Source organism: Tamandua tetradactyla, chromosome 12 (assembly GCF_023851605.1).
Source record: "Tamandua tetradactyla isolate mTamTet1 chromosome 12, mTamTet1.pri, whole genome shotgun sequence".
Classification (NCBI taxonomy): Eukaryota; Metazoa; Chordata; class Mammalia; order Pilosa; family Myrmecophagidae; genus Tamandua; species Tamandua tetradactyla.
In genome coordinates this window covers 10,874,598-10,899,800 of record NC_135338.1, presented here as the reverse complement: position 1 = coordinate 10,899,800, position 25,203 = coordinate 10,874,598, and the positions used below count along the sequence as shown (strand labels likewise).

The window sequence follows — 25,203 nt, the reverse complement described above, 5'->3', positions numbered from 1 at the left end:
GGGGGGTACATGGTTTGGGAATCGATCCCAGGTCTCCCACATGGAAAGTGCACATTCTAACCACTGAACTACCCATGCATCCTTGGCTAATGGTTCTTGAAATGGTATTTTATATGCTTATTTCTAGAATAAGCTAAAAAAGCTAGAAAGTATCATCTCCACCTATGCCTTTACTGATCCTCCTAGTGATTCTCACTATTATAGCATTTTCTACATCAGATGGGAATTATATGTCATGTCAGACTCTCCAGTGAAACTACAAACTCCTCTGGAAGAGAGAATGTGCCTTATTTACCAATTCCTAGCACACAACAGGAAATCAATAACTGTTAGTTGAGCTGAATGACCAAAGACTAGATTTATTCATTTTTTCACAGGTAGAATCATTACAGATTTCAACTACTGAATATAATCCTCATTTTAATATGGGTTATTATTATAACATATTAGCTATAAAATTCAGATAGTTCTTTTCAGTTTACAAAAATGTTTTTTAATACCTCAATTAATATGACAGATACCTAAGGAGCTACTATTACCTTTTTTTTACTGTTACCCAATTTTATGAAAAATAAAACATATTTTTAAGTTAATACATTCAAAATTGTTGACCACATACCTGAAAACTAACCATATCCCAAAATCCATCCAGATCTGTACAGGTAGTCTCCTTTTCACCTCGTTTATATTCACAATCATTTACCAGTCCTTCAAACTGTTTGAACCTTTCCTTCATAAGGAGTCTTGTTTGACCAACTGCTGTACGAATAAGATCTTTAGCTAAAAGGAATATGAGGTTTTTAAAAGACAAAGCAGGACCTTTATTAAAAGTCAACCAATTGATAAGAAGAACTCACCCCAAATATCCTGGGCCTCAAAGAATCACATTCTTACCTCAGTGTAAAACAAAAAATAACTACTTCAAAACTTTTTATTAAAAATATTGAACATTAACTATTTGCTTCAATTCCTACTAAAAAATTAGCAGTATTCATTCTCATACATACTGCTATATGGTAAATAACATTTTATCTTTCCTTAAACATCTGTTACAAGAATTCAACCTTAACTCATTGCAAATAATCTATCTAAGAAGATTATCTTTTAGATAACTTTAAGATGCATTAGCTTCTTTTTAAGGAGTTCACACTGATAGCACACAAAGGATTTTTTCTAAACAGTTTCCAAGTAAATAAGATTATAGAACTTTTCAGAAAATCCTTTTCATGTTGATTTAAGTAATTTTCATTCAGAAAATATTTTGTATAAACAACACCAGATATATTGATATTATCCATAAAGTCATATAAAAAAACTAATAATAAAAACAGGCAAATGTCTAACTCACAGGAATAATAGTATTTTGATTACTTATATCTTTTAGGACATATGTCATTTCAGCACAAAAATATCAGTGCATATATTGAGATATGAAAAATTCATACTATTTTGAATAATAATGAAACTATAAAGTTGAACAACACCAGATTTTTATGTTTTAGATAAATGTAACCATATGAAAAGTAACAAAGCTAAGACATTAAAAAATATAAATGTTTTCTCACCATCATCTGGAATGTCCAATTCAAGTTTACTCTCCCATACAATGCAGTGTGATGTTAATTTCTCAGTTTCTGATTGGAGAATATTTCTAAAATTATGACATACATCTCAATTTTACAACTGTTTCTCACACTAATATCTAAGTATTAGCATTATGACATATTTATAATATAAAGTTCTAAAGGTAAGCACAACATTCACTTCTCAGAGTTAATGCTTAAATATTTCATGAATTATGATATATTAAAATCCATAAGTGCAAGTTGATATCCTGTATATGTCCATCCTTCAACCCAATAACTTAGGTGAATGGGTAATTCCAGACCTCACTTTTTAGGCTACTACTTCTAATTTGTTGTGTTCTCATTTTTCAGAGGCTGAACTGAGTTAGACTTTCTATGGTACACATCAGATTCTTTGCTACTGTCCACAGAGCCAAGACCAGCATACCTGTCAAGAATAAGATAAGGCTAAAAAGTCTGAGATTACAATGATAGACACTTACAGATTCTCTCTGATTACTAGGCTTTACCTGGACGAAGGAACTGGGTCAATTTTGTCCCACAGGGGACATCTGGCTGTGTCTAAAGATACTATCATAACTGGAGGGGTGGGTATCTAGTGGGTAGAGGCTAGAGATGCTGCTAAATATCCTACAACTCACCAGATGGCCCCACACAATAAAGGATTATCTAGTCTGAAATATCAATAGTACCAAGAATGAGAAACTCTGGTCTAAGGGAAGCGTAAACTGTTTTTATATATAAAAACATCCTTGGGTGCACAGGTGGTTCAGTAGTACAATGCTCGCCTTCCATGCAGGAGACCCAGGTTCGATTCTTGGACCATGTAGCAAAAACAAAACAAAACAAACAAAACCATCCTATGAGAAACTGAGGATAGTTTTTGTACCTTAAAAGAAAAATTGAGTTGTTTACACCCAATGGCATAATATAGAACTACTGAGTTTAAAAAGGAGACCTAGCTTACCTCTGACATTATCTAGTTGGATAACTTGCTTAATATCTCAATGTCTCACTTGAACAACACAATAGATTTGCTAATCTCTAAAATCCTTTACAACTCTAAAACTTTATGTCTCTAAAAATAATTGAAGTGGCTCTGAAATACAGGAAAAGATACTCATGACAAATGAACCTTAAAATGATGGTAAAATAATATTTCTCATCTATTTCATTGGCAAAACTAAAAAAATTGTTAAATCTGTACTGGAAAAAGCATTAGAAAACAAGGACTCTCATATCCTGTTGGAGATATGAGATGTTATATTGAAGTGATTATATATTTGTATATTAGAGAATTCAAAGTATACAAGGTTAATCTCTGAAGCATTGACTGTGATAGCAACAGACTGAACCCAATGTAAATGTCCACTAACAGGGAACTAGTTAAATAAACTGTGGTATATCCATATAATTGGAAACAATGTGGCCATTAAAAAACAAACAAACCATAAACAGTAATAAAGAAAGCTCTTCAAGTACTAAAATGAAATGCTTCCAACATTTAACATTAAGTGAAAACAGTATAGTGTGTATAGCTGGCTACCATTTATATGAAAAAAAGGAAAAGAAACATGTTTATATTTGCCCACACATGCATTATCTATCACAGGGAGGGAAGATTCACAAGAAAATTATACTGACTGCCTCTGTGGAAGGTTCAAACCATGGCGTTTGGAGAGTTTAGAAGGAGACGTCTCACTTGAATACTTTTTCCTATTTTTTGAATTAGGAACAATGTGAATGTACTAGCTATTGAAAAAATATAATTATAATTTAAAACATAAAAGAAAATTATCCAAAGTCAGTTTCCTCCTAATTAGTCTCTGTACCAAGGTTAAAATATTTTCTTCAATTTTGGTTTTAAATATCTAGACATTAATACAAAATTCTTACACTGTAAAAAGACAAACCTGAAATATGGGACATCATGCTGTAGTTGATATATTTGGCCTTCATTTATTTCAAGTGATGGGACAACTTCTATTATTGGAAGACCATTTGAATTTTTAGTAGTAGCTTCATTTTTATTTAAGACATGTTCTATAAATTAAATAAAATATTACATATTAATTTCAAAGTAGCAATTCCTAAAATGACATCTTCCATAGAAACACTAATTTTTAAAATGCTTCAACTTTCTAAATGTAGAATTAAAAAATTTTATTTCTGCTTCAATCATTTCATTCATCACATTTCCTGTAGTCTCTCTCAATATACTTCATCTCTTTAAGATTACACTTTTCCCCCCTTTTTTCTCAGTCTGTAGTTCTCATTCTAACTACCTTGCTCCAGATATCTTTATCCTTGTTCTTTAATCTTTTCTGACTCTGAGGTCAATATCCTTGAACTATATGGCAAAAAAAAAAGTATAAACAAATCACTGATAAGTCACAATCCAGAAGGGCAAATAAAAATTTAATTAAATTACTATACCTTTATCCCAAGCTGTGAGAGAACCCAAAGGACATGGTAATTTATTTGAATCTTGGTGTACTGTCTCGGTAGAGTAAGTTTTATAATTGTGTGCCAAAATTTCTTTTGTTGCTTCTTGAGTCTTATCACTAAAAACAACATAAATAAATACTTCATGAATTATGTAATTCCATATATTTAATTGAGGGATCTTGATATTTTGTTGACTTTTAAAATCTGGGATAAAATAGAAATATTTTCTTTAAAAAATATATGTTTATTCTGGAAAGAAAGAGCTTAAAAACCAACTTTACTAATTGTAATGAGAGTCAAAGATTTTTAAGATCTCTTAATGGAACACATTAATCTTGAATGCTGCTGAGCAGTTCCTAGTAATTTTGCTACCAGGTAGCTTTTGCAAAATGACCTTGGCCTTTTCTTTTAAAGACTCAAACTGATTTTTTTCCACTTTGCAAGTTAATCATTTTTGTCTTTAGAGGTAGATTTTCTAAAGTGATACTCAACAAAAAAACCACGTCAAAGTATACAGCAATTCTCTTCTTTCTAAAAATGTATTTCTACATGTAGTATAATTTCTAAATATTACAATAAAGTCACTTATTAAAAGAAAACTTCCCCATAATTGTATGGTGAAAATAATAATAATAACAGTACACAGGAAATGTCAAAACAAAACTGTCAAATGTGACTGCAGCCTTCTGAAGAACTAAAAAAAATTTTTTTCTTGATTTATAATTAGCATAGTTTACTAACTAAACAATAACATTCAAAAATCACAGAGAAATTTAAGAAAGGCCATTAATATTTTGTCATTCATCTTAGCAAGGAATTCATTATTAAGATTACATTCTTACATTTTTGTATTTAAAGGCGTCCAGCTGGAACTGGGTGTCAAGAAAGCATCAGCACTTCTGGGAGTCATGGGTGTTGCTTGATAGGTTTTCAGGCCATCCAGTGGCTGGAACATAAAATCTTTAGGTGCAAAGGAATTCCTCTCTCTTATTTTTGCAGTATTTGTCTTAGGTAAGCTTTCCATTTTTGAAAAGCCTCCATATGGATCCATTCCATTTATTGCACTGGTTTGTGAATCCAAAGCATTTTCTTCTTTCTCAATTTTAAAAGAAATATCCTGGATGTAAGTAAACAGAGGTGAGTAAGAATTTCTCTTCTAGGGATATATATGACCAATTTTTACAGGCCTAAGAATGTAACTGTTGAGCTATATGTCCCATGTAAATAATTTGAGACACACAAAAAGATACAATTAAATGTATACATGGAAGGACAAAACTAGCTACATTAAATCACTGTAGTGATTAAATCACTGTTCCTGTTGTGATCCAGGAAGACAGACAGCCAATCTTAATTAAAAGACTAAATAATACATTTTCTTTTTTAATTTTTATTCACAAACCAGATAATCCATCCTAAGTGTACAAGCAATGGCTCTCAGTATAATCACATAGTTATGCATTCACAGTACCGTCAATATGAGAACAAAGAACACCTTCTATAATGGTGGTGCTAATGGTAGCACAACATTGTGAATGTAATTAACACCACTGAATTTTACACTTGAAAGTGCTTAAAACAAGGAATTTTATGTTGTATATATATTACCACTATAATTTTTAAATGTGTTTTTGATATTAAAGCAAATTAAAACACATGGAAACTAAAGAGGATATATTTATTTAACTAACAAATATTTATCTTTTTATTTTAATTGTATCAATAATTACAGTGGTTTGAGAACTGGAAATCCAATGTCTATTTAATGATTACTATGTCAAGAAAAAAAATTCTTAAAAAAGAATCCTTTTAAAAAATACCACATGAGCAAAAATATTTTTCACTGTGATGTAATAAGATTAATAATGTAAAATATGAAGTATATTTTATTTTTCAAATCAATTGCTACTTGGCACATAAATACATTTTTTAGAGACTTCTAAGTTTCTGTGGGTATTTTTTAAATAAAATGATTTTATAGAAAATTCATTTTCCAGAAAAATAACTAAAAGACCTCCTCTGACCTGTTTGTACACAGCCACAATACATTTAAGATACAGACCAGATTGCAACTAGTTTTTAGAAGTAATCGAATTTACTTCATTTTAAAGCCTTTACTTTTTTTTTTGTGAAACGCTCTTCAACTCAAAGGGGGTAAAAATATAAGATAGATGAATGTATCTATTTTGAATAAAACATCTCTCTAACACATACACAGCTGGTGTATTAGTACTTAAAGGGCACTTAATTTAACTTTTATTCTTGTGTCCAAAAGATACAAAAAATGTAGGCAACAGATAAAAACTTTTGGCCTACAGCTGGCAGAATTGGGCAGGCGGTCCCCTCAAGCTATGGCGGCTGGCGCCCCTACCACGCGCGGCCCCCCGGACCAACTGAGAGAATTGGATTGGAAATCCCCAGGCCGCGGAGAACGGTGAAGGGTGGGGGCCTTTCCAAACACGTGACTCCCCGGTCCGGCTGGGAACGGTGCACTCTCCCGGGCCGCGGCGGCTGGCGCCCTCCCACCACACTTGGCACCCCGGGCCGACTAGGAAATTCGGACGGGCGCTCTCCCGGGCTGCGGCGGACGGCGACCCTCCCCCATTCAGAAGCCCAGGCCGGCTGGTACTCTTCAAAGCCACTTCGGCTGGCGAACCTCCACCACGGCGAGAGTTTTCCAAAGTTAAAGGACCCACAGCACCTTTTACTGGTGGGACCTGCAGACAAACGTGTGCCACGAGCGCCACCTACTGGGCAGGATAAGAAAAACAGAACCCAGAGATTTCACAGAAAAATCTTTCAACCTGTTGGGTCCAACACCCAGCGAAATCTGACTAAATGCCCAGACGTGAGCAGAAGATAACGGATCACGTTCAGAAAATTGAAAATATGGCCCAGCCAAAGGAACAAACCAATAGTTCAAATGAGATACAGGGGCTGAGACAACTAATGCTGAATATACGAACAGAAATGGAAAACCTCTTCAAAAACCAAATCGATAAATTGAGGGAGGACATGAAGAAGACATGGGCTGAACAAAAAGAAGAAATAGAAAAACTGAAAAATCAAATCACAGAACTTATGGAAGTGAAGGATAAAGTAGAAAAGAAGGAAAAAACAATGGATAACTACAATGACAGATTTAAAGAGACAGAAGATAGAATTAGTGATTTGGAGGATGGAACATCTGAATTCCAAAAAGAAACAGAAACTATCAGGAAAAGAATGGAAAAATTTGAACAGGGTATCAGGGAACTCAAGGACAATGTGAATCGCACAAATATACGTGTTGTGGGTGTCCCAGAAGGAGAAGAGAAGGGAAAAGGAGGAGAAAAACTAATGGAAGAAATTATCACTGAAAATTTCCCAACTCTTATGAAAGACCTAAAATTACAGATCCAAGAAGCGCAGCGCACCCCAAAGAGAATAGACCCAAATAGGCATTCTCCAAGACACTTACTAGTTAGAATGCCAGAGGTCAAAGAGAAAGAGAGGATCTTGAAAGCAGCAAGAGAAAAACAATGCATCACATACAAGGGAAACCCAATAAGACTATGTGTAGATTTCTCAGCAGAAACCATGGAAGCTAGAAGACAGTGGGATGATATATTTAAATTACTAAAAGAGAAAAACTGCCAACCAAGACTCCTATATCCAGCAAAATTGTCCTTCAAAAATGAGGGAGAAATTAAAACATTCTCAGACAAAAAGTTACTGAGAGAATTTGTGACCAAGAGACCAGCTCTGCAAGAAATACTAAAGGGAGCACTAGAGTCAGATACGAAAAGACAGAAGAGAGAGGTATGGAGAAGAGTGTAGAAAGAAGGAAAATCAGATATGATATATATAATACAAAAGGCAAAATGGTAGAGGAAAATATTATCCAAACAGTAATAACACCAAATGTTAATGGACTGAATTCCCCAATCAAAGACATAGATTGGCAGAATGGATTAGAAAACAGGATCCTTCTATATGCTGTCTACAGGAAACACAGACTAGACCCAAAGATAAACATAGGTTGAAAGTGAAAGGTTGGGAAAAGATATTTCATGCAAATGACAACCAGAAAAGAGCAGGAGTGGCTATACTAATATCTAACAAATTAGACTTCAAATGTAAAACAGTTAAGAGACAAAGATGGACACTATATACTAATAAAAGGAACAATTAAACAAGAAGACATAACAATCATAAATATTTACGCACCGAACCAGAATGCCCCAAAATACATGAGGAATACACTGCAAACACTGAAAAGGGAAATAGACACATATACCATAATAGTTGGAGACTTCAATTCACCACTCTCATCAATGGACAGAACATCTAGACAGAGGATCAATAAAGAAATAGAGAATCTGAATATTACTATAAATGAGCTAGACTTAACAGACATTTATAGGACATTACATCCCACAACAGCAGGATACACATTTTTCTCAAGTGCTCATGGATCATTCTCAAAGACAGACCATATGCTGGGTCACAAAGCAAGTCTTAACAAATTTAAAGAGATTGAAATCTTACACAACACTTTCTCGGACCATAAAGGAATGATGTTGGAAATCAATAATAGGCAGAGTGCCAGAAAATTCACAAATACGTGGAGGCTCAACAACACACTCCTAAACAACGACTGGGTCAAAGAAGAAATTGCAAGGGAAATTAGCAAATACCTCGAGGCGAATGAAAATGAAAACACAACATATCAAAACTTATGGGACGCAGCAAAGGCAGTGCTAAGAGGGAAATTTATTGCTCTAAATGCCTATATCAGAAAAGAAGAAAAGGCAAAAATTCAGGAATTAACGATCCATTTGGAAGAACTGGAGAAAGAACAGCAAGCTAACCCCAAAGCAAGCAAAAGGAAAGATATAACAAAGATTAGAGCACAAATAAATGAAATTGAAAATATGAAAACAATAGAGAATATCAATAAGGCCAGAAGTTGGTTCTATGAGAAAATCAATAAGATTGATGGGCCCTTAGCAAGATTGACAAAAAGAAGAAGAGAGAGGATGCAAATAAATAAGATCAGAAATGGAAGAGGAGACATAACTACTGACCTCACAGAAATAAAGGAGGTAATAACACGATACTATGAACAACTTTACGCTAATAAATACAACAATTTAGATGAAATGGACGGGTTCCTGGAAAGACATGAACAACCAACTTTGACTCGAAGAAATAGATGACCTCAACAAACCAATCACAAGTAAAGAAATTGAATTAGTCATTCAAAAGCTTCCTAAAAAGAAAAGTCCAGGACCAGACGGCTTCACATGTGAATTCTATCAAACATTCCAGAAAGAATTAGTACCAACTCTCCTCAAACTCTTCAACATAATCGAAGTGGAGGGAAAACTACCTAATTCATTCGATGAAGCCAACATCACCCTCATACCAAAACCAGGCAAAGATATTACAAAAAAGAAAACTACAGACCAATCTCTCTAATGAATACAGATGCAAAAATTCTCAATAAAATTCTAGCAAATCGTACCCAACAACACATTAAAAGAATTATACATCATGACCAAGTAGGATTCATCCCAGGTATGCAAGGATGGTTCAACATAAGAAAATCAATCAATGTAATACACCACATCAACAAATCAAAGCAGAAAAATCACATGATCATCTCAATTGATGCAGAGAAGGCATTTGAAAGATTCAACATCCTTTCCTGTTGAAAACACTTCAAAAGATAGGAATACAAGGGAACTTCCTTAAAATGATAGAGGGAATATATGAAAAACCCACAGCTAATATCATCCTCAATGGGGAAAAATTGAAAACTTTCCCCCTAAGATCAGGAACAAGACAAGGATGTCCATTATCACCACTATTATTCAACATCTTGTTGGAGGTTCTAGCCAGAGCAATTAGACAAGAAAAAGAAATACAAGGCATCAAAATTGGAAAGGAAGAAGTAAAACTATCACTATTTGCAGACGATATGATACTATACGTCGAAAACCCGGAAAAATCCACAACAGAACTACTAGAGCTAATAAATGAGTACAGCAAAGTAGCAGGTTACAAGATCAACATTCAAAAATCTGTAGCATTTCTATACACTAGTAATGAACAAGCTGAGGGGGAAATAAAGAAACGAATCCCATTTACAATTGCAACTAAAAGAATAAAATACCTAGGAATAAATTTAACTAAAGAGACAAAAAACCTATACAAAGAAACTACAAAAAACTGTTAAAAGAAATCACAGAAGACCTAAATAGATGGAAGGGCATACCGTGTTCATGGATTGGAAGACTAAATATAGTTAAGATGTCAATCCTACCTAAATTGATTTACAGATTCAATGCAATACCAATCAAAATCCCAACAACTTATTTTCAGAAATAGAAAAACCAATAAGCAAATTTATCTGGAAGGGCAGGGTGTCCTGAATTGCTAAAAACATCTTGAGGAAAAAAACGAAGCTGGAGGTCTCGTGCTGCCTGACTTTAAGGCATATTATGAAGCCACAGTGGTCAAAACAGCATGGTATTGGCATAAAGATAGACATATCGTCCAATGGAATCGAATAGAGTGCTCAGATATAGACCCTCTCATCTATGGACATTTGATCTTTGATAAGGCAGTCAAGCCAACTCACCTGGGACAGAACAGTCTCTTCAATAAATGGTGACTAGAGAACTGGATATCCATATGCAAAAGAATGAAAGAAGACCCGTATCTCATACCCTATACAAAAGTTAACTCAAAATGCATCAAAGATCTAAACATTAGGTCTAAGACCATAAAACAGTTAGAGGAAAATGTAGGGAGACATCTTATGAAACTTACAATTGGAGGCGGTTTTATGGACCTTAAGTCTAAAGCAAGAGCACTGAAGAAGGAAATAAATAAATGGGAGCTCCTCAAAATTAAACCCTTTTGTGCATCAAAGAACTTCATCAAGAAAGTAGAAAGACAGCCTACACAATGGAAGACAATATTTGGAAATGACATATCAGATAAAGGTCTAGTATCCAGAATTTATAAAGAGATTGTTCAACTCAACAACAGAAAGACAGCCAACCCAATTACAAAATGGGAAAAAGACTTGAACAGACACCTCTCAGAAGAGGAAATACAAATGGCCAAAAGGCACATGAAGAGATGCTCAATGTCCCTGGCCATTAGAAAAATGCAAATCAAAACCACAATGAGATATCATCTCACACCCACCAGAATGGCCATTATCAACAAAACAGAAAATGACAAGTGCTGGAGAGGATGCGGAGAAAGAGGCACACTTATCCACTGTTGGTGGGAATGTCAAATGGTACAACCACTGTGGAAGGCAGTTTGGTGGTTCCTCAAAAAGCTGAATATAGAATTGCCATACGACCCAGCCATACCATTGCTGGGTATCTACTCAAAGGACTTAAGGGGAAAGACACAAATGGACATTTGCACACCAATGTTTATAGCAGCGTTATTTACAATTGCAAAGAGATGGAAACAGCCAAAATGTCCATCAACAGAAGAGTGGCTAAACAAACTGTGGTATATACATACGATGGAATATTATGCAGCTTTAAGACAGGATAAACTTATGAAGCATGTAATAACATGGATGGACCTAGAGAACATTATGCTGAGTGAGACTAGTCAAAAACTAAAGGACAAATACTGTATGGTCCCACTGATGTGAACCGACATTCGAGAATAAACTTGGAATATGTCATTGGTAACAGAGTCCAGCAGGAGTTAGAAACAGGGTAAGATAATGGGTAATTGGAGCTGAAGGGATACAGACTGTGCAACAGGACTAGATACAAAATCTCAAAAATGGACAGCACAATAATACCTAATTGTAAAGTAATCATGTTAAAACACTGAATGAAGCTGCAACTGAGCTACAGGTTCTTTTTTTTTTTTTTTTTACTATTATTATTACTTTTATTTTTTTTCTCTATGTTAACATTCTGTATCTTTTTCTGTTGTGTTGCTAGTTCTTCTAAACCGATGCAAATGTACTAAGAAATGATGATCACGCATCTATGTGATGATATTAAGAATTACTGATTGCATATGTAGAATGGTATGATTTCTAAATGTTGTGTTAATTTCTTTTTTTCCGTTAATTAATAAAAAAAAAAAACTTTTGGTCTATTTGTTAAAAGCAAAATGGAGGAGAGTCGGGGCAAGATGGTGGTACAGTGAGGAGCAGAATTAGTTCTTCCTCTAGGGCAGCTAGTAACTGTATGGAACAACTCTTTGGGGGAACTCAGTGATGATAGTCTGGATAGTCTAGTCTGGAACGGTGGAACTGCCAAGATCCCACATAGAAATGAAGTTTCCCCAGCCACAGAGACTGTTGGCATAGCAGCCTGGTTACCTGCGGGAATGAGAAGCCCTGCTCTGTCTGCTGGGACCAGCCACTCCACCAGGCATCACGAACAGCCACCCTGACCTGCACAGACAATAGCCACCCTACCCTGTGCCATCATGCTCAGTTGGATGCCACAGTCAGGGAGAGGAGGGTCTAAGGGGAAGAGGTACCTCAAGGTTGCCATATATTGGTAAGCCTCAATTTGATTTGAATCCCCTTTATAAGATCTGGGTCTTGGTTTGTAATTACTGACAAACCAAATGCAAAAGATAACCTTCAACGGAAACCCAAACAAATGTAAAACCTTAAATGAATCAAGGAAGTTAACCTGCAAAATAATCTAATCAAGAAAAACAAATGCTCCAGGTACAACAGGAAGTCACAAAGCATGTGAAGATTCAGGGAGATATGGTCCAGCCAAATGACCAAATTAAAATCTTGGAGGGGACACGGAATTGAGAACAATTAATTAAAGATGTTCACAATAACATAAAGGATATCAGGAAGACCTAGAGGAGCATAAAGAAGAATATGAAAGAATAAACAAAAAAATAGCAAATTGCACAGAGAGAAGATACTGTAGACCAAATTAAAGATATACTAGAGACATTCAAAATGGCAGATTTGAAGAAGTGAAAGAGAATAAGCAAGCTAGAAAATAGGATGATTGAACTAGAATACACAAAAGAATAAAAGGAAAGAAAGATGGAAAAATGGAATAGGATTTCAGGGAGATGATGGGCATTATCATCATGGAGAGTATAAATATAAGCATTATGAGAGTCCCAGAAGGAGAAAGAAAGAAAAGGATTAGGTAGGTTACCTGAAGAGATAATGAGTGAAAACTGCCCAAATCTTATAAAAGACATAAATACGTAAATGAAAGAAGCCCCACCACCACCCCAAATAGAATAAATACAAATACACCAAGACACATACTAATCAGGTTGCCAAATGTTGAAGAGAATCAGAAAGTTGTGAAAACAGCAAGAGAAAAGCGATTCACTACATGCAAGGGAAACCACATAAGATTAAGTTTGGACTACTCAGCAGGTATCATGGAGGTGAGAAGATGGTGGTATGATATATTTAAGATCTTGAACAAGAAAGCCTTCTAGCCAAGAATTCTTTATCCAGCTAAGTCGTCCTTTCTTTTTTTTAAAGGGAGAGAGTAAATCTCAGACAAACAAAGGCTAAGAGAATATGTCAACAAGAGACCTGCTCTACAAGAAATTCTAAAGAGAGTTCTGCCAGCTGGGAAAAAAAAAAGACAAGAGAGGGAGGTCTGCAGGAGGGCAGAGAATTGAAGAGTATCAGTAAGGTAACTTAAAGGATAAAAAGAAAGAGAGGGAAAAGAATATATAGATCTGGCAAATAAAAACTAAAAGGATAAGATGGTAGATTTAAGAACTGCCTTTACAGTAATAACTTTGAATGTTAACAAACTAAACTTATCAATTAAAAGATACCGATTGGCAGGTGGATTAAAAAGTATGATAGGGGATGCAAGGGTAGTTCAGTGGTAGAATTCTTGCCTGCCACGCAGGAAACCTGGGTTTGATTCCTGCCCATGCACTTCCCAAACAAACAAACAAATATACAAAACAACTAAACAAAAATATTCAACAAATGGTGCTACAATAAGGGGATACGCACATGGGAAAATAATGAAATGTGACCCCTACCACACAGCATACAGAAAAACAATATATATTATATATATATATATATATATGCTACTTACAAGAGACTCATCTTACACCCAAGAATATAATTAGACTGAAAATGAAAGGATAGAAAAGGATGTTCTATGCAAGCTGTAACCAAAAGAAAGCAAGAATAGCTATGTCAATATCAGATAAAATAGATTTTAAATGCAAAGGTGTGATAACAGACAAGGAAGGATGCTACATATTAATAAAAGGGACAATTCACCAAGAAGAAATAACAATCAGAAACGTTCATGCTCCCAGTCAAGGAGCTCCAAAGTACATAAGGCAAACACTGGCAACACTGAAGGGAGCAATAGATGTTTCAATAATAATACTGGGAGACTTCAATACACCACCCTTTTCCATAGTTAGAACAACCAGATACAGGATCAATAAGGAAATAGAGACCTTAAGGCGATAAGTGAATTGGACCTAACATACATACACCCCCAAAATCACGATACACATTCTTCTCTAGGGCTCATGGAACATTTTCCAGGACAGATCATATAGAGGGACACAAAACAAGTGTTTCTAAATTTAATAGATTGAAATCATTCAGAGCACTTCCTCTTGACTGCAACAGAATGAAAATGGAAATCAATAACCACCAAAGAACCAAAACTTTCACAAATACCTGGAAATTAAATGCACTCTTAAACAAACAGTGGTTCAAAGAAGAAGTTGCTACAGAAATAGGTAAATATTTGGAGATGAATGAAAATAAGAATACAACATATCAGAATTTATGGGATTTATGGGATATGACAAAGGCTGTGTGCTGAGAGGAAAATCTATTGCCCAAAATGCCTATATAAAAAAAAAAAAAAAGAAAGAACAAAAATCAAGGAATTAACTGCTCACCTGGGGGGACTACAGAAAGAACAGCAAACTAACTGTAAAACAAATAGAAGAGAAATAAAATTTGAAGCAGAAATAAATGAACTGGAAAACAAAAAACCAGTAGAATCAATAAAACCAAAAGTTGGCTCTTAAAATCATACAAGGATACTGTGAGCAACTATATGCCAACAAACTAGACAACTTAGATAAATGGACAAATTCCTAGAGACACACGAACAACCTACACTTACTCGAGTGGGAACATAAGATCTCAACAATACAAATGTAAGTAAAGAGATGTAATCAGGAAAAAAAAAAACCAAACAATACAATTGTAAGTAAAGAGATGTAATCTGTAAAAAAAAAAAAACTTTCCCCAAAGAAAAGTCCAGGACCAGACAGATTCACGGGAATTTTATCAAACATTCCAAAAAGAGCTAACACCAATCCTGGAAAAGAGCTAAACATTCCAAAAAATGAGGAAAAAGAATGCTACCCAACTCATTTTATGAACCTAACATCCCTCTAATACCAAAACTAGACCAATCTTTCTAATAAACATAGTTGCAAAAATTCTCAACATGTTACAAGCAAACTGAGTTCAACAACACATTAAAAGAATTCTATGAACAAGTGGGGTTTATAACAAGAATGCAAGGATGGATGGTTTCACATGGATCATGTGAAAAAAATCACATGATCATATTTGCTTGATGCTGAAAAAGCAATAGACAAAATTCAGCGTCCTTTTCTGATAAAAACACTTCAAAAGGTAGGAATTGAAGGAAACTTCCTCAGTATCATAAAGGACATATATGAAAACTCTATAGCCAGCTCTACAGTTTCCGGCACTTCCCTCTAGCCTCTCTAATACACCTAAACTAAAAAGGGGATATCTATAAAATGCATAGGAATAACCTCCAGGACAACCACTTGACTCCGTTTGAGTTTTCCAGTATCTATGTTTCTTGAAGATGAATGTATAATGATATAGCTTTTGCAATGTGACTATGTGATTGCGAAAACCTTGTGTCTGATGCTCCATTTTTCTATAATATTGACAGATGAGTAAAAAATATGGATTAAAAATAAATAAATAGGGGAAACAAATGTGAAAATAAATTGAGTAGACTGAAATACTAATGAACAATGAAAGGGAGTGGAAAGGGGTATGGAAAAAATAGGGGGGACAAAGGTTAAAATATATTGAGTAGATGGAAATACTAGTGGTCAATGAGAGGGAGGGGTAAAGGGTACGGTATGTGTGAGTTTTTTCTTTTTTCTTTTTATTTCTCTTTTTGGAGTGATGCAAATGTTCTAAAAAATGATCCTGGTGATAAAAGTATTACTATGTGATGATATTGTGAGCTATGATTGTACACCATACACAGACTGTTTGTATGTTAAGAATGTCCATATTTGTATGTTGTTTTGGTTTGATAATACAAAATAAATTTAAAAAATAAATTAAAAAAAGAAAAGAAAACCCATAGCCAACATCATATTCAATGGTGAGAGACTGAAAGCCTTACCCCTAAAATTTGGAATGACAAGGATGCCCATTGTCACTGCTATTATTGAATATTGTACCAGAAGTTTTAGCTAGAGCAATAAAGCAGGAGAAAGGAATAAAGGCATCTAAATAGGAAAGGAAGAAGTAAAACTTTCATTATTTGCAGATGACATGATCCTATACTTGGAAAATCCTGAGAAATCTATGACAAACCTACCTGAGCTAATAAATTCAGCCAAGTGGCGGGATACAAGTTTAATGTACAAAAATCAGTAATGTATCTATACACGAGTAATGACCTAACTAAGGAGACACTTAAGGAAAGAATTCCATTCAAAATAGCAACTGAAAGAATCAAATATCTAGGAATAAGGTTAACCAGATACGTTAGGGACCTGTATGCCGAAAACTATAAAACACTGCTAAAAGAAATAAAAAAAGATCTAAATAGATGGAAAGACATTCTGTGCTTATGGATAGGAAGGCTGAATGTTGTCAAGATGTCAATTCTACCCAAATTGATCTACAGATTCAATGCAACACCAATAAAAATTCCGAAAACCTATTTTGAAGCCTTTGGTAAAACTTGTTATCACCCCAGAGAACCTCTTTTGTGGCTCAGATGTGGCCTCTCTCTTTCTTAGCCAACATGACGAGCAAACTCACTGCCCTCCACCTCTCCATGTGCGACATGACTCCCAGAGGTGTAGACCTTCCTGGCAACATGGGACAGAAAACTTAGAATGAGTAGGGACTCCACATCAAGGGACTGAGAAAACCTTCTTGACCAAAAGGGGGAAGAATGAAATGAGACAAAATAAAGTGTCAATGGCTGACAGATTCCAAACAGAGTTGAGAGGTTATTCTGACGCATTAAATAGATATCACCTTTTTAGTCAAGGTAATGGAGAGGCTGGAGTGAACTGTCTGAAAATGGAGAGCTGTGTTCCAGTGCCATGTTTCTTGAAGATGATTGTATAATGATACAGCTTTAGCAATGTGTCTGATTGTGAAAACCTTGTGTCTGATGTTCCTTTTATCTACCTTATCGATAGATGAGTAAAAAACATATGGATTAAAAATAAACAAAAGGGAACAAATGTTGAAATAAATTTAGTAGATTGAAATGCTAGTGCTTGGTAAGGGGAGGGGGGTATGGTATGTATGAATTTTTTTCTTTTTAATTTTTCTGGATTGATGCAAATGTTCTGAGAAGTGATAGTGGTGATGAATATATAATCATGTGATGATATTGTGAGTTACTGTTTATATACCAAGAATGGAATGATCATATGGTAAGAATGTTCGTGTTTGTATGTTGTTATGTTTTAAAAAAATTAAAAAAAAACAAAACTTGTTATCAAATTTATTTGGAAGTTTCCATCTCCCTTGGACCGAGGAGGGCAGTGGTGGCAGTCTGCAAAGGAACCTTCGGCTCCCAACCCTTAAGCGGGACAGTGCTGCTCAAATCTGACCACCGCCGATGAGAGAGGTGGAAATAGTGAGTTGGAACAGCGCCATCGCCACCGGTGTGCTGTATGCAGGACCCTTTTCATTGGGTATTCCATTTACTTCGACCTCAAGAGACAGAGTGACCCCAATTTCAAGAACAGGCTGTGAGTGTGAAGAAAGAAAATCAATTCATGTCTGCTCACTTTCCTCATTTATAAAATAAGGGAACTGGTCCAATGATCTCTAAGGCATCCCTTTCAGTTCCTAATTTATATAGTTCTGTCCAGCATCTTCAAATCCACCTTCTCCTAAGGAGTGTCTTTATTTGGCCACTAGGCCTTGCGCTGAATTTTGCAAGTTAGCCTGATCTAGTATTTCTAAATTGATCTTTTGTTAATATTTAATTATTGTGTTTTCACTGAAATCATATGGTTCTGGCACAATTCTGTCAGTTAATTGGAAGTGTATTTTTTAAGGTAACTGGGATGACCTGCTTGTTTTTTTTTAAATTTTTAAAATTAATTTTAAAATTAAAAAAATATATTACAAGAAAGAAACATAAACATTCTTAACATATGATCATTCCATTCTACATATATAATCAGTAATTCACAATATCATCACATAGTTGCATGTTCATCACCATGATCATTTCTTAGAATATTTGCATCAATTCAGAAAAAGAAATAAAAAGACAACAGAAAAAGAAATAAAATGAAAACAGAAAAAAAAATTATACATACCATACCCCTTACCCCTCCCTTTCATTGATCACTAGCATTTCAAAATGAATTTATTTTAACATTTCTTCCCCTTATTATTTTTATTCCATATGTTCTACTCAGGGATGACCTGCTTGTAAAAAAAAAAAGTTGCTCTTTGCATTTATCTTCAACGAACCTTTTTAATCCTAATTTAACTTCATTCATTTATCCTGTTGAACACTGAGAGTAAAGAGTAACCTTTTGGCTGAAGACTGAAAGAATGGAGCTAGTAGGACCTTCTGTTCTCAAATACTGACATGTTAGCTGAAGTTACAGATTCAATTTCAGAATGGAGAATAAGGAATCTGGGTATTGGGTGGCATGTGCTGAACTAAGCAGCATTTCTTATATAAAATAGCTTTGTGCTGTATAAAAGTCTGTGGAGAGATCCCAAAGATTTTCCCTATGTACTGGGCTTTTTTTTTTTTTTAACTTGGTTTACTTACTAACTTTTCTTACCTTAACCTAGGGTTTTTGTGTATATGTGTGGTTGTTCTGGCTTTCCAGAAATTACCCTCTTTCATTGAAGTCTTGTTGAAAAGGCAATGAATGATAACTTCACTTTAGACTAAGTCAAGTACATTTTCTTATTTAAATGACAACTTTGGTACTTTAAAATTAGGTCCTACTTTTGAAAGCTTAGCTGTATTACGCTAAAAAAAAATTCACTTGCTTTTTCCCCCCAGTGAACAATGTTTCCTACTTAAAGCTTTTTTTTTAAAAAGAAATTTGTGCCTTTATTAGGACAGTGTTAGGTTTTAAATACACCAATGCTGATCATCAAATTATTGTTTTTTTTTAATAAGAAATGATGCTACAGAATTGCAATACTGGTCCAACACTCTTGTCTTTACTTTCCTTTTAAAGTAAGAAACAGAATGCACGTAATCAGAAAACACTAGCAGGCATCAATTAATCCAAGATACTAGCTTCTTAGTTCCAAAAGCACTTGCAAAGAAAACCATGGAGAGGGTCGAGGGGAATAAAGCAATTCCTAATAACTGGAATCCCATGAACATGTATGTCAAGTCTCATGAGGCTACTTTTAGAATTAATCTGTTATTTGGTCACTTTTTTCCCTCACATACTACAGTTTTTCTTTGACTTTTTCTTCAAAGTATAAAAAGTAGGAAATATAAACAAGCTCTTGCACTGCACACTTAGATGTGTACAATTCAAGCATTATAAAGCTATCTACATACTGATAAATCCCATCAAATCTTGGGTAATTCAATAATATACAAAATATAAGGGCACAGAAAGAGCTAAAATCCACTCCTTTTTGTTACACATAAGAGTTAAATTTCCAATCTAAAGAAAAACACATTCATTTTCGCTTTCTTCTACATTCACATGTTGATACACTTATTAAAATATTCCTGTATAATTATGTTTGGTCTTATTATTGTCAAGTCAGGCTTAAAACTTCAAAACAGCTATCCAGACAAAACAGGCAATCAGAAAGATGGATCTCTTCCCCAGTCCCAATAACTAGAAGTCAATTTTATGACGTGACTCAAAAACACTGGGTTGTAATGACAAATGCTAGGTCCAATTTCTTCATAATCCTTTTTGATGAGGCATACTTGGTAGAACTCAGGTGCGGAGGCCAGCATCGATCCCCCAAATCAGACTGCATATCGCTGCATGTGGTTTGTAATCACTTTTATGTCAATAGGCTTTGGCTTCAATCTCCCACCACTCAATTCCTCACTTAATTTCAGCCTGGCATCTACCGTTCTTTTCAAATCTCTTTGCAAGTGATGTCCAAAGTCCTTGAACATGGTTGAACCTCCAGAGAGGACAATGTTCTTGTAGAGAAGATGTGTGACATCAATAGGACAATTCTGAATTACCTCATCTACAACTTTTGAGATAGGTTGTGTGAAGTCTGGATTAGCAAATTCTGGGTGAAAAAATATTTCAGGTCCCAAGAATCGCTCATAACCAACATCAATTCTTTCTCTGAGATAGCACTGATTCCAGTATACTGCTTAATCCACTTTGACCCGTGTGTGTCAGTTAGAGATAAAACTGAAGCCAGTTTGGTTGGGACTAAGGCAAATCAGAATACAGGGCAAAGGGTGATAGGGTATGCATTCTAGAGCTTCACGTATTGTATGAGACCAAAGGCAGAGAGGTTTATTGCATCTAGAACTTAATTTAATGTAAGACAATTAAATTAACCTGCCTGAGTAGCTCATTTTAACAACTTAAATGCATGGAACTCAGAATGGGAATGAGGCCCTGTAATTCTGTATGGCTTAATGTAATACCCAGATACATTCTAGACTAAGGTGGGCTAGTAATTAAAAAGTATTGGTAGAGTCCCCTCTGGGGGAAAAATATGGAACTATCAAATTTCCCAATCTGGGCAACAACTGATACTATCTCAAACATTTTTAGGGTCTTCCAGGAAAATAGGCCAAGCCCTTGATTTTAAGGATTCCCTGTACAAAACTCATTTCTGTAGCAGAGAAGCTAAGACTACTTATTATTATGCCTAAGAGTTACTTCCAGGCAACCTCTTTTGTTGCTCAGATGTGGGTTCTATCTCTTAAAATCCAACTCTTCAAGGAAAATTATTACTCTCCCTGCTACACGGGACAGGACAATCAAGGGTGAAAGTCTTACTGAAAACATGGGACATGATTCCCAGGGATGAGTCTGGCCCTGGCACCATGGGATCGACAATGCCTTCTGGACCAAAAACGGGGAAAGAAATGTGACAAAATAAGGTATCAGTGGCTAAGAGAGTTCAAATGAAGCTGAGAGGCTATTCTGGAGGCTACTCTTATGCAAGCTTGGGCTAGATAATGCAAACTGCCGTGGTTTGCTAAACCCCAAACAACATCATTCCAGGCAACCCTAAAGAACAGTTAGGGCTCTAAGACTCTACACAAGTTTCATGCATTAAGTCTACTTTCCTGAAACTTATAACCTTCAAAGAGTTCCTGGGACAGATAAGTCCTGAAACCCAGAGGGGCCAGTCTTTCCAAGAATATCAACTAATTCTGTTCCCTGACTTATATCATTGATACTCCTTTTCAACCTTAAAAAGTTAGAATGGGCATACCCGCAAAGACTGCTATAGATTGGGAGTAGAATCAAAGGAGAAGGAGGAGTTGAGATAGAGAAGACAGGATCTAACAGATGAATATGACTGCTGAATCACTATATTGATGCTTCTTCCAGCTTCTAGTGTTTTAGAGCAGCTAGATGGTAAAACCTTAAGCTGTGGAATGGTAACCCATACCAAACTTGGAAATCTGTTCTGTAACTACTTGTTAAAATGCATTCTGAAAATTATGGCTTCTTTTTAAAAAAAATTACTTTTTACTTTGTGTATATAAGTTATATTTCACAATAAAAAACATTTTTTAAAAATGGAGAGGGAAAGAATGAAGTATAAGTCACCTCATATAATTCTATCTTTTCTTTTTAAAAAACACGTATTCCTCAGCTAGCATCCTTGTAAAAAGTCAGCAAAAGCAACAGGACATTTTAGGAAATGAGATTCAACGGTATAAATACCAACCAGAAGACTTCACTCACTTTCAAACACAGTGGCAAATATAGAAAATGTCATTAAATCAAGTTATCCCTATATTCCAAGGATTCTGTTAAGGCATATTTAACAAATCACAGTTCTAAACCTCTCTGTCTACTATGCTGCAAAAATGATTTTAATAATGATACACATGTCATAGCACCACTTTGACAAAATACAGTTCTACTCTATTGCTAAAAAGAAACAATTGGATAGGAATAGGCATTTGTAACCCAAAGCATGACTATTATGGTGATGCCAATTTACTTTTTTTCACTTATCTGAAAGGCAAGGAAAGAAACCAGAACTCTATAATGAAGTTACTCCTTCTCACTCTATTTGGGTATTTTATATCAGGTTCTCATATGATCTGTTTGTGACCATAGGGATAAGAACACTCACCTGTGGATAGGGTTTACTGAGTCCCTCAAGACAATGCACTATCAGAGTCAATCACTGGATAGGGCGTAAGGTAGAAAGATAGGCCTTAGACTGACTCATCATGACTGAACACTTGTTTTTTTTTTTTTTCTACAACACACTCAGGGATGAATTCAGGCACTAGGAGTTCCAGGAAGCTTCTATACCTTGGTGTAGGTGGGGAGTTTGGGAGACGGTAAGCATGACAGAGAACCACCAACTAAAGATGAATAAACTGTATCTTCCAAGATAAATGATCTAGTTTTGGGTTATTCTGTTTCCATTTTATTATCTTAACCTAAAGTTCTTACAGGGAATTTGGGACTGGATAAGAGTTAAAGTGGTAATACTGCTCATCCCTGAGGCCAGCATGAAGGTGAATGTAAAAATAAGTGATAAGTAAGGGGAAAATGAATTAAAAGGGAGGATCTAGGAGGTCCAGCTGCTTCGTCTGTAAAGACTGACCCCACATTCCCTTCTTATCTGCGTTTCACTTTTTTTTGACTCATCATTTGTTATATATTATTTCAGTGTAATTTTTTTTATTTTAACATTTTTTCTTTTTGCATGGGCAGGCACCAGAAATTGAACCCGGATCTCTGGCATGGCAGGAGAGAACTCTGCCTGTTGAGCCATTGTGGCCCACCCTTAACATTTTTTTTATTGTGAAAAATAACATATATAAAAAAGCAATAAATTTCCATGTACATTTTAACAAGAAGTTATACAACAGATTTTAAAGTTTGATATGGGTTACGGTTCCATGATTTTTCATTTTTACTTCTAGCTGCTCCAAGACATTGGAGACCAAAAGGAATAACAATATGATTCAGCAGTCATATTCATTTGTTAAATCTTATCTTCTCTATTATACTCTTCCTTCTCTTTTTTATTTTTGTGAAAAATAACATATATACAAAAAAGTAATACATTTCAAAGTACATTGCAACAATTAGTTGTAGAACAGATTGCAGAATTTGGAATGGGTTACAATCCTACAATTTTAGGTTTTTTTATAGCAGGTCTAAGGTACTGGAGACTAAAAGAAATATCAATATATTGATTCAGCACTCATACTCATTTGTTGAACTCGACCTTCTCTGTATAACTTCACCATCATCTTAATCTTTCTCTTACTCTTTAGGCATATTTGGACTATGGCCATTCTAACTTTTTCATGTTGGAAGGGGCTGTCAATAATATGAGATAGGGGAATGGAACTAGCTGATGTTCTGAAAAGGCTGGCCCCTCTACATTTCAGGACTTATCTGATCTAGGGACCTATCTGGAAGTTATAGGTTTCTGGAAAGGTACCCTAGTAGAATCCTAGGTATTCTTTAGGATTGGCAGGAATGGTTTTAGTTGGGGTTTGGCAAGTTATGATAGTAGTAACATCTAACTGAAGCTTCTGTGAGAGTGACCTCCAGAGTAACCTCTCAACTCTATTTGAGCTCTCTCAGCCACTGATACCTTATTTATTACACTTCTCTTCCCCACTTTTGTTCAGGATGGCATTGTTGATTCCACAGTGCCAGGGCCAGACTCATCCCTGGGGGACATCTCCCACACCACCAGGGAGACTTTCAGCCTTGTCTGTCATGTTCCATGTAGGGGGGAGGGCAATGGTTTCTCTTGCAAAGTTGGGCTTAGAGAGAGTGAGGCCATATCTGAGCAACAAAAGAGGTCCTCCAGAGGTGACTCTTAGACACATCTATAGGTAGGCTAAGCTTTTCGACTTCATGAACTTTACAAGAACGAGCCTCAATATTGCATTTCATTTTAATAAGAATCTAGCTCGGTTTCTTGCAGTTTGGCATAACATTTTTTTTTAAGGCTAAGAAAGGGTATCATGGATTATAAGCCAAAGGACTGGGTCCTCAAAATGGTGGCTTTTTTTTTCTTTTAAAAAAGCATGGTTTATTTAGATAAATTAAAATGGTTGTTACTGTGATACTCATAAGCAAAACTCAAATTAAGTCCTGGAAACCTTGAATTCACTTCCTAAACACAACTGAATTTGCTTATACATTACCAAAATAGCTCCATGAAAACAAAGTAAAATTTACATTTCTTAACATGGGAAAAGATAGGCTAGGTTCATATGACAAACAATACAAGCTCTATCAAGTCTCAGAAACTTCCAAATGTGTTCTGGTTTGGATATAAAAGAAGGTACCACATCTAGCTGGTGTGGGTAAGCAAGATAATGAGAGAGGAGTGTAGGTAAGAAAATATGTCACTAAAAAACAATTCAGCAGCAGGTCATTATGAGTATGAGCCTATCACAATCAAAATCCTCTACCGTGACCAAAAGGACCAGTCATGGGGGCTCAGGAGTTATGTCCAGCAAATGTAAAGTAAGGAAACTACTGAAGGGAAATAGGTGGCTCAGTTTTGAGGATCCTTTAAGACACTATGTGAGATGCTATCAGAAACATTAGCTTATTTAAATCTTAAAACCACTCTATATACAAGTATTCTATACCTACTCTACATAGGTATTCCATAATAGAGATAGGGAAACTAACTCATAAATTACATAATTTATCCAAGGTTATACAG

At 35.2% G+C, this 25,203-nt stretch overlaps 1 protein-coding gene and 1 pseudogene across 4 annotated transcripts in view; both read right to left on the bottom strand.

Moving 5' to 3' along the window:
- Nucleotides 1–25,203, bottom strand: part of DLGAP5 (DLG associated protein 5) — a 72,113-nt gene that overhangs the window by 19,399 nt on the left and 27,511 nt on the right. For all 4 annotated transcript variants that reach the window (XM_077122572.1, XM_077122570.1, XM_077122573.1 and 1 more), the window contains exons 8-12: nt 4,877–5,151; nt 4,023–4,150; nt 3,500–3,629; nt 1,566–1,651; nt 620–780 (exon numbers count right to left, since the gene is read on the bottom strand). In XM_077122572.1, the coding sequence (XP_076978687.1) occupies nt 620–780; nt 1,566–1,651; nt 3,500–3,629; nt 4,023–4,150; nt 4,877–5,151 (780 nt within the window). The remainder of the gene's footprint in view (nt 1–619; nt 781–1,565; nt 1,652–3,499; nt 3,630–4,022; nt 4,151–4,876; nt 5,152–25,203) is intronic.
- Nucleotides 19,511–24,965, bottom strand: LOC143652631 (actin-related protein 3 pseudogene; annotated as a pseudogene).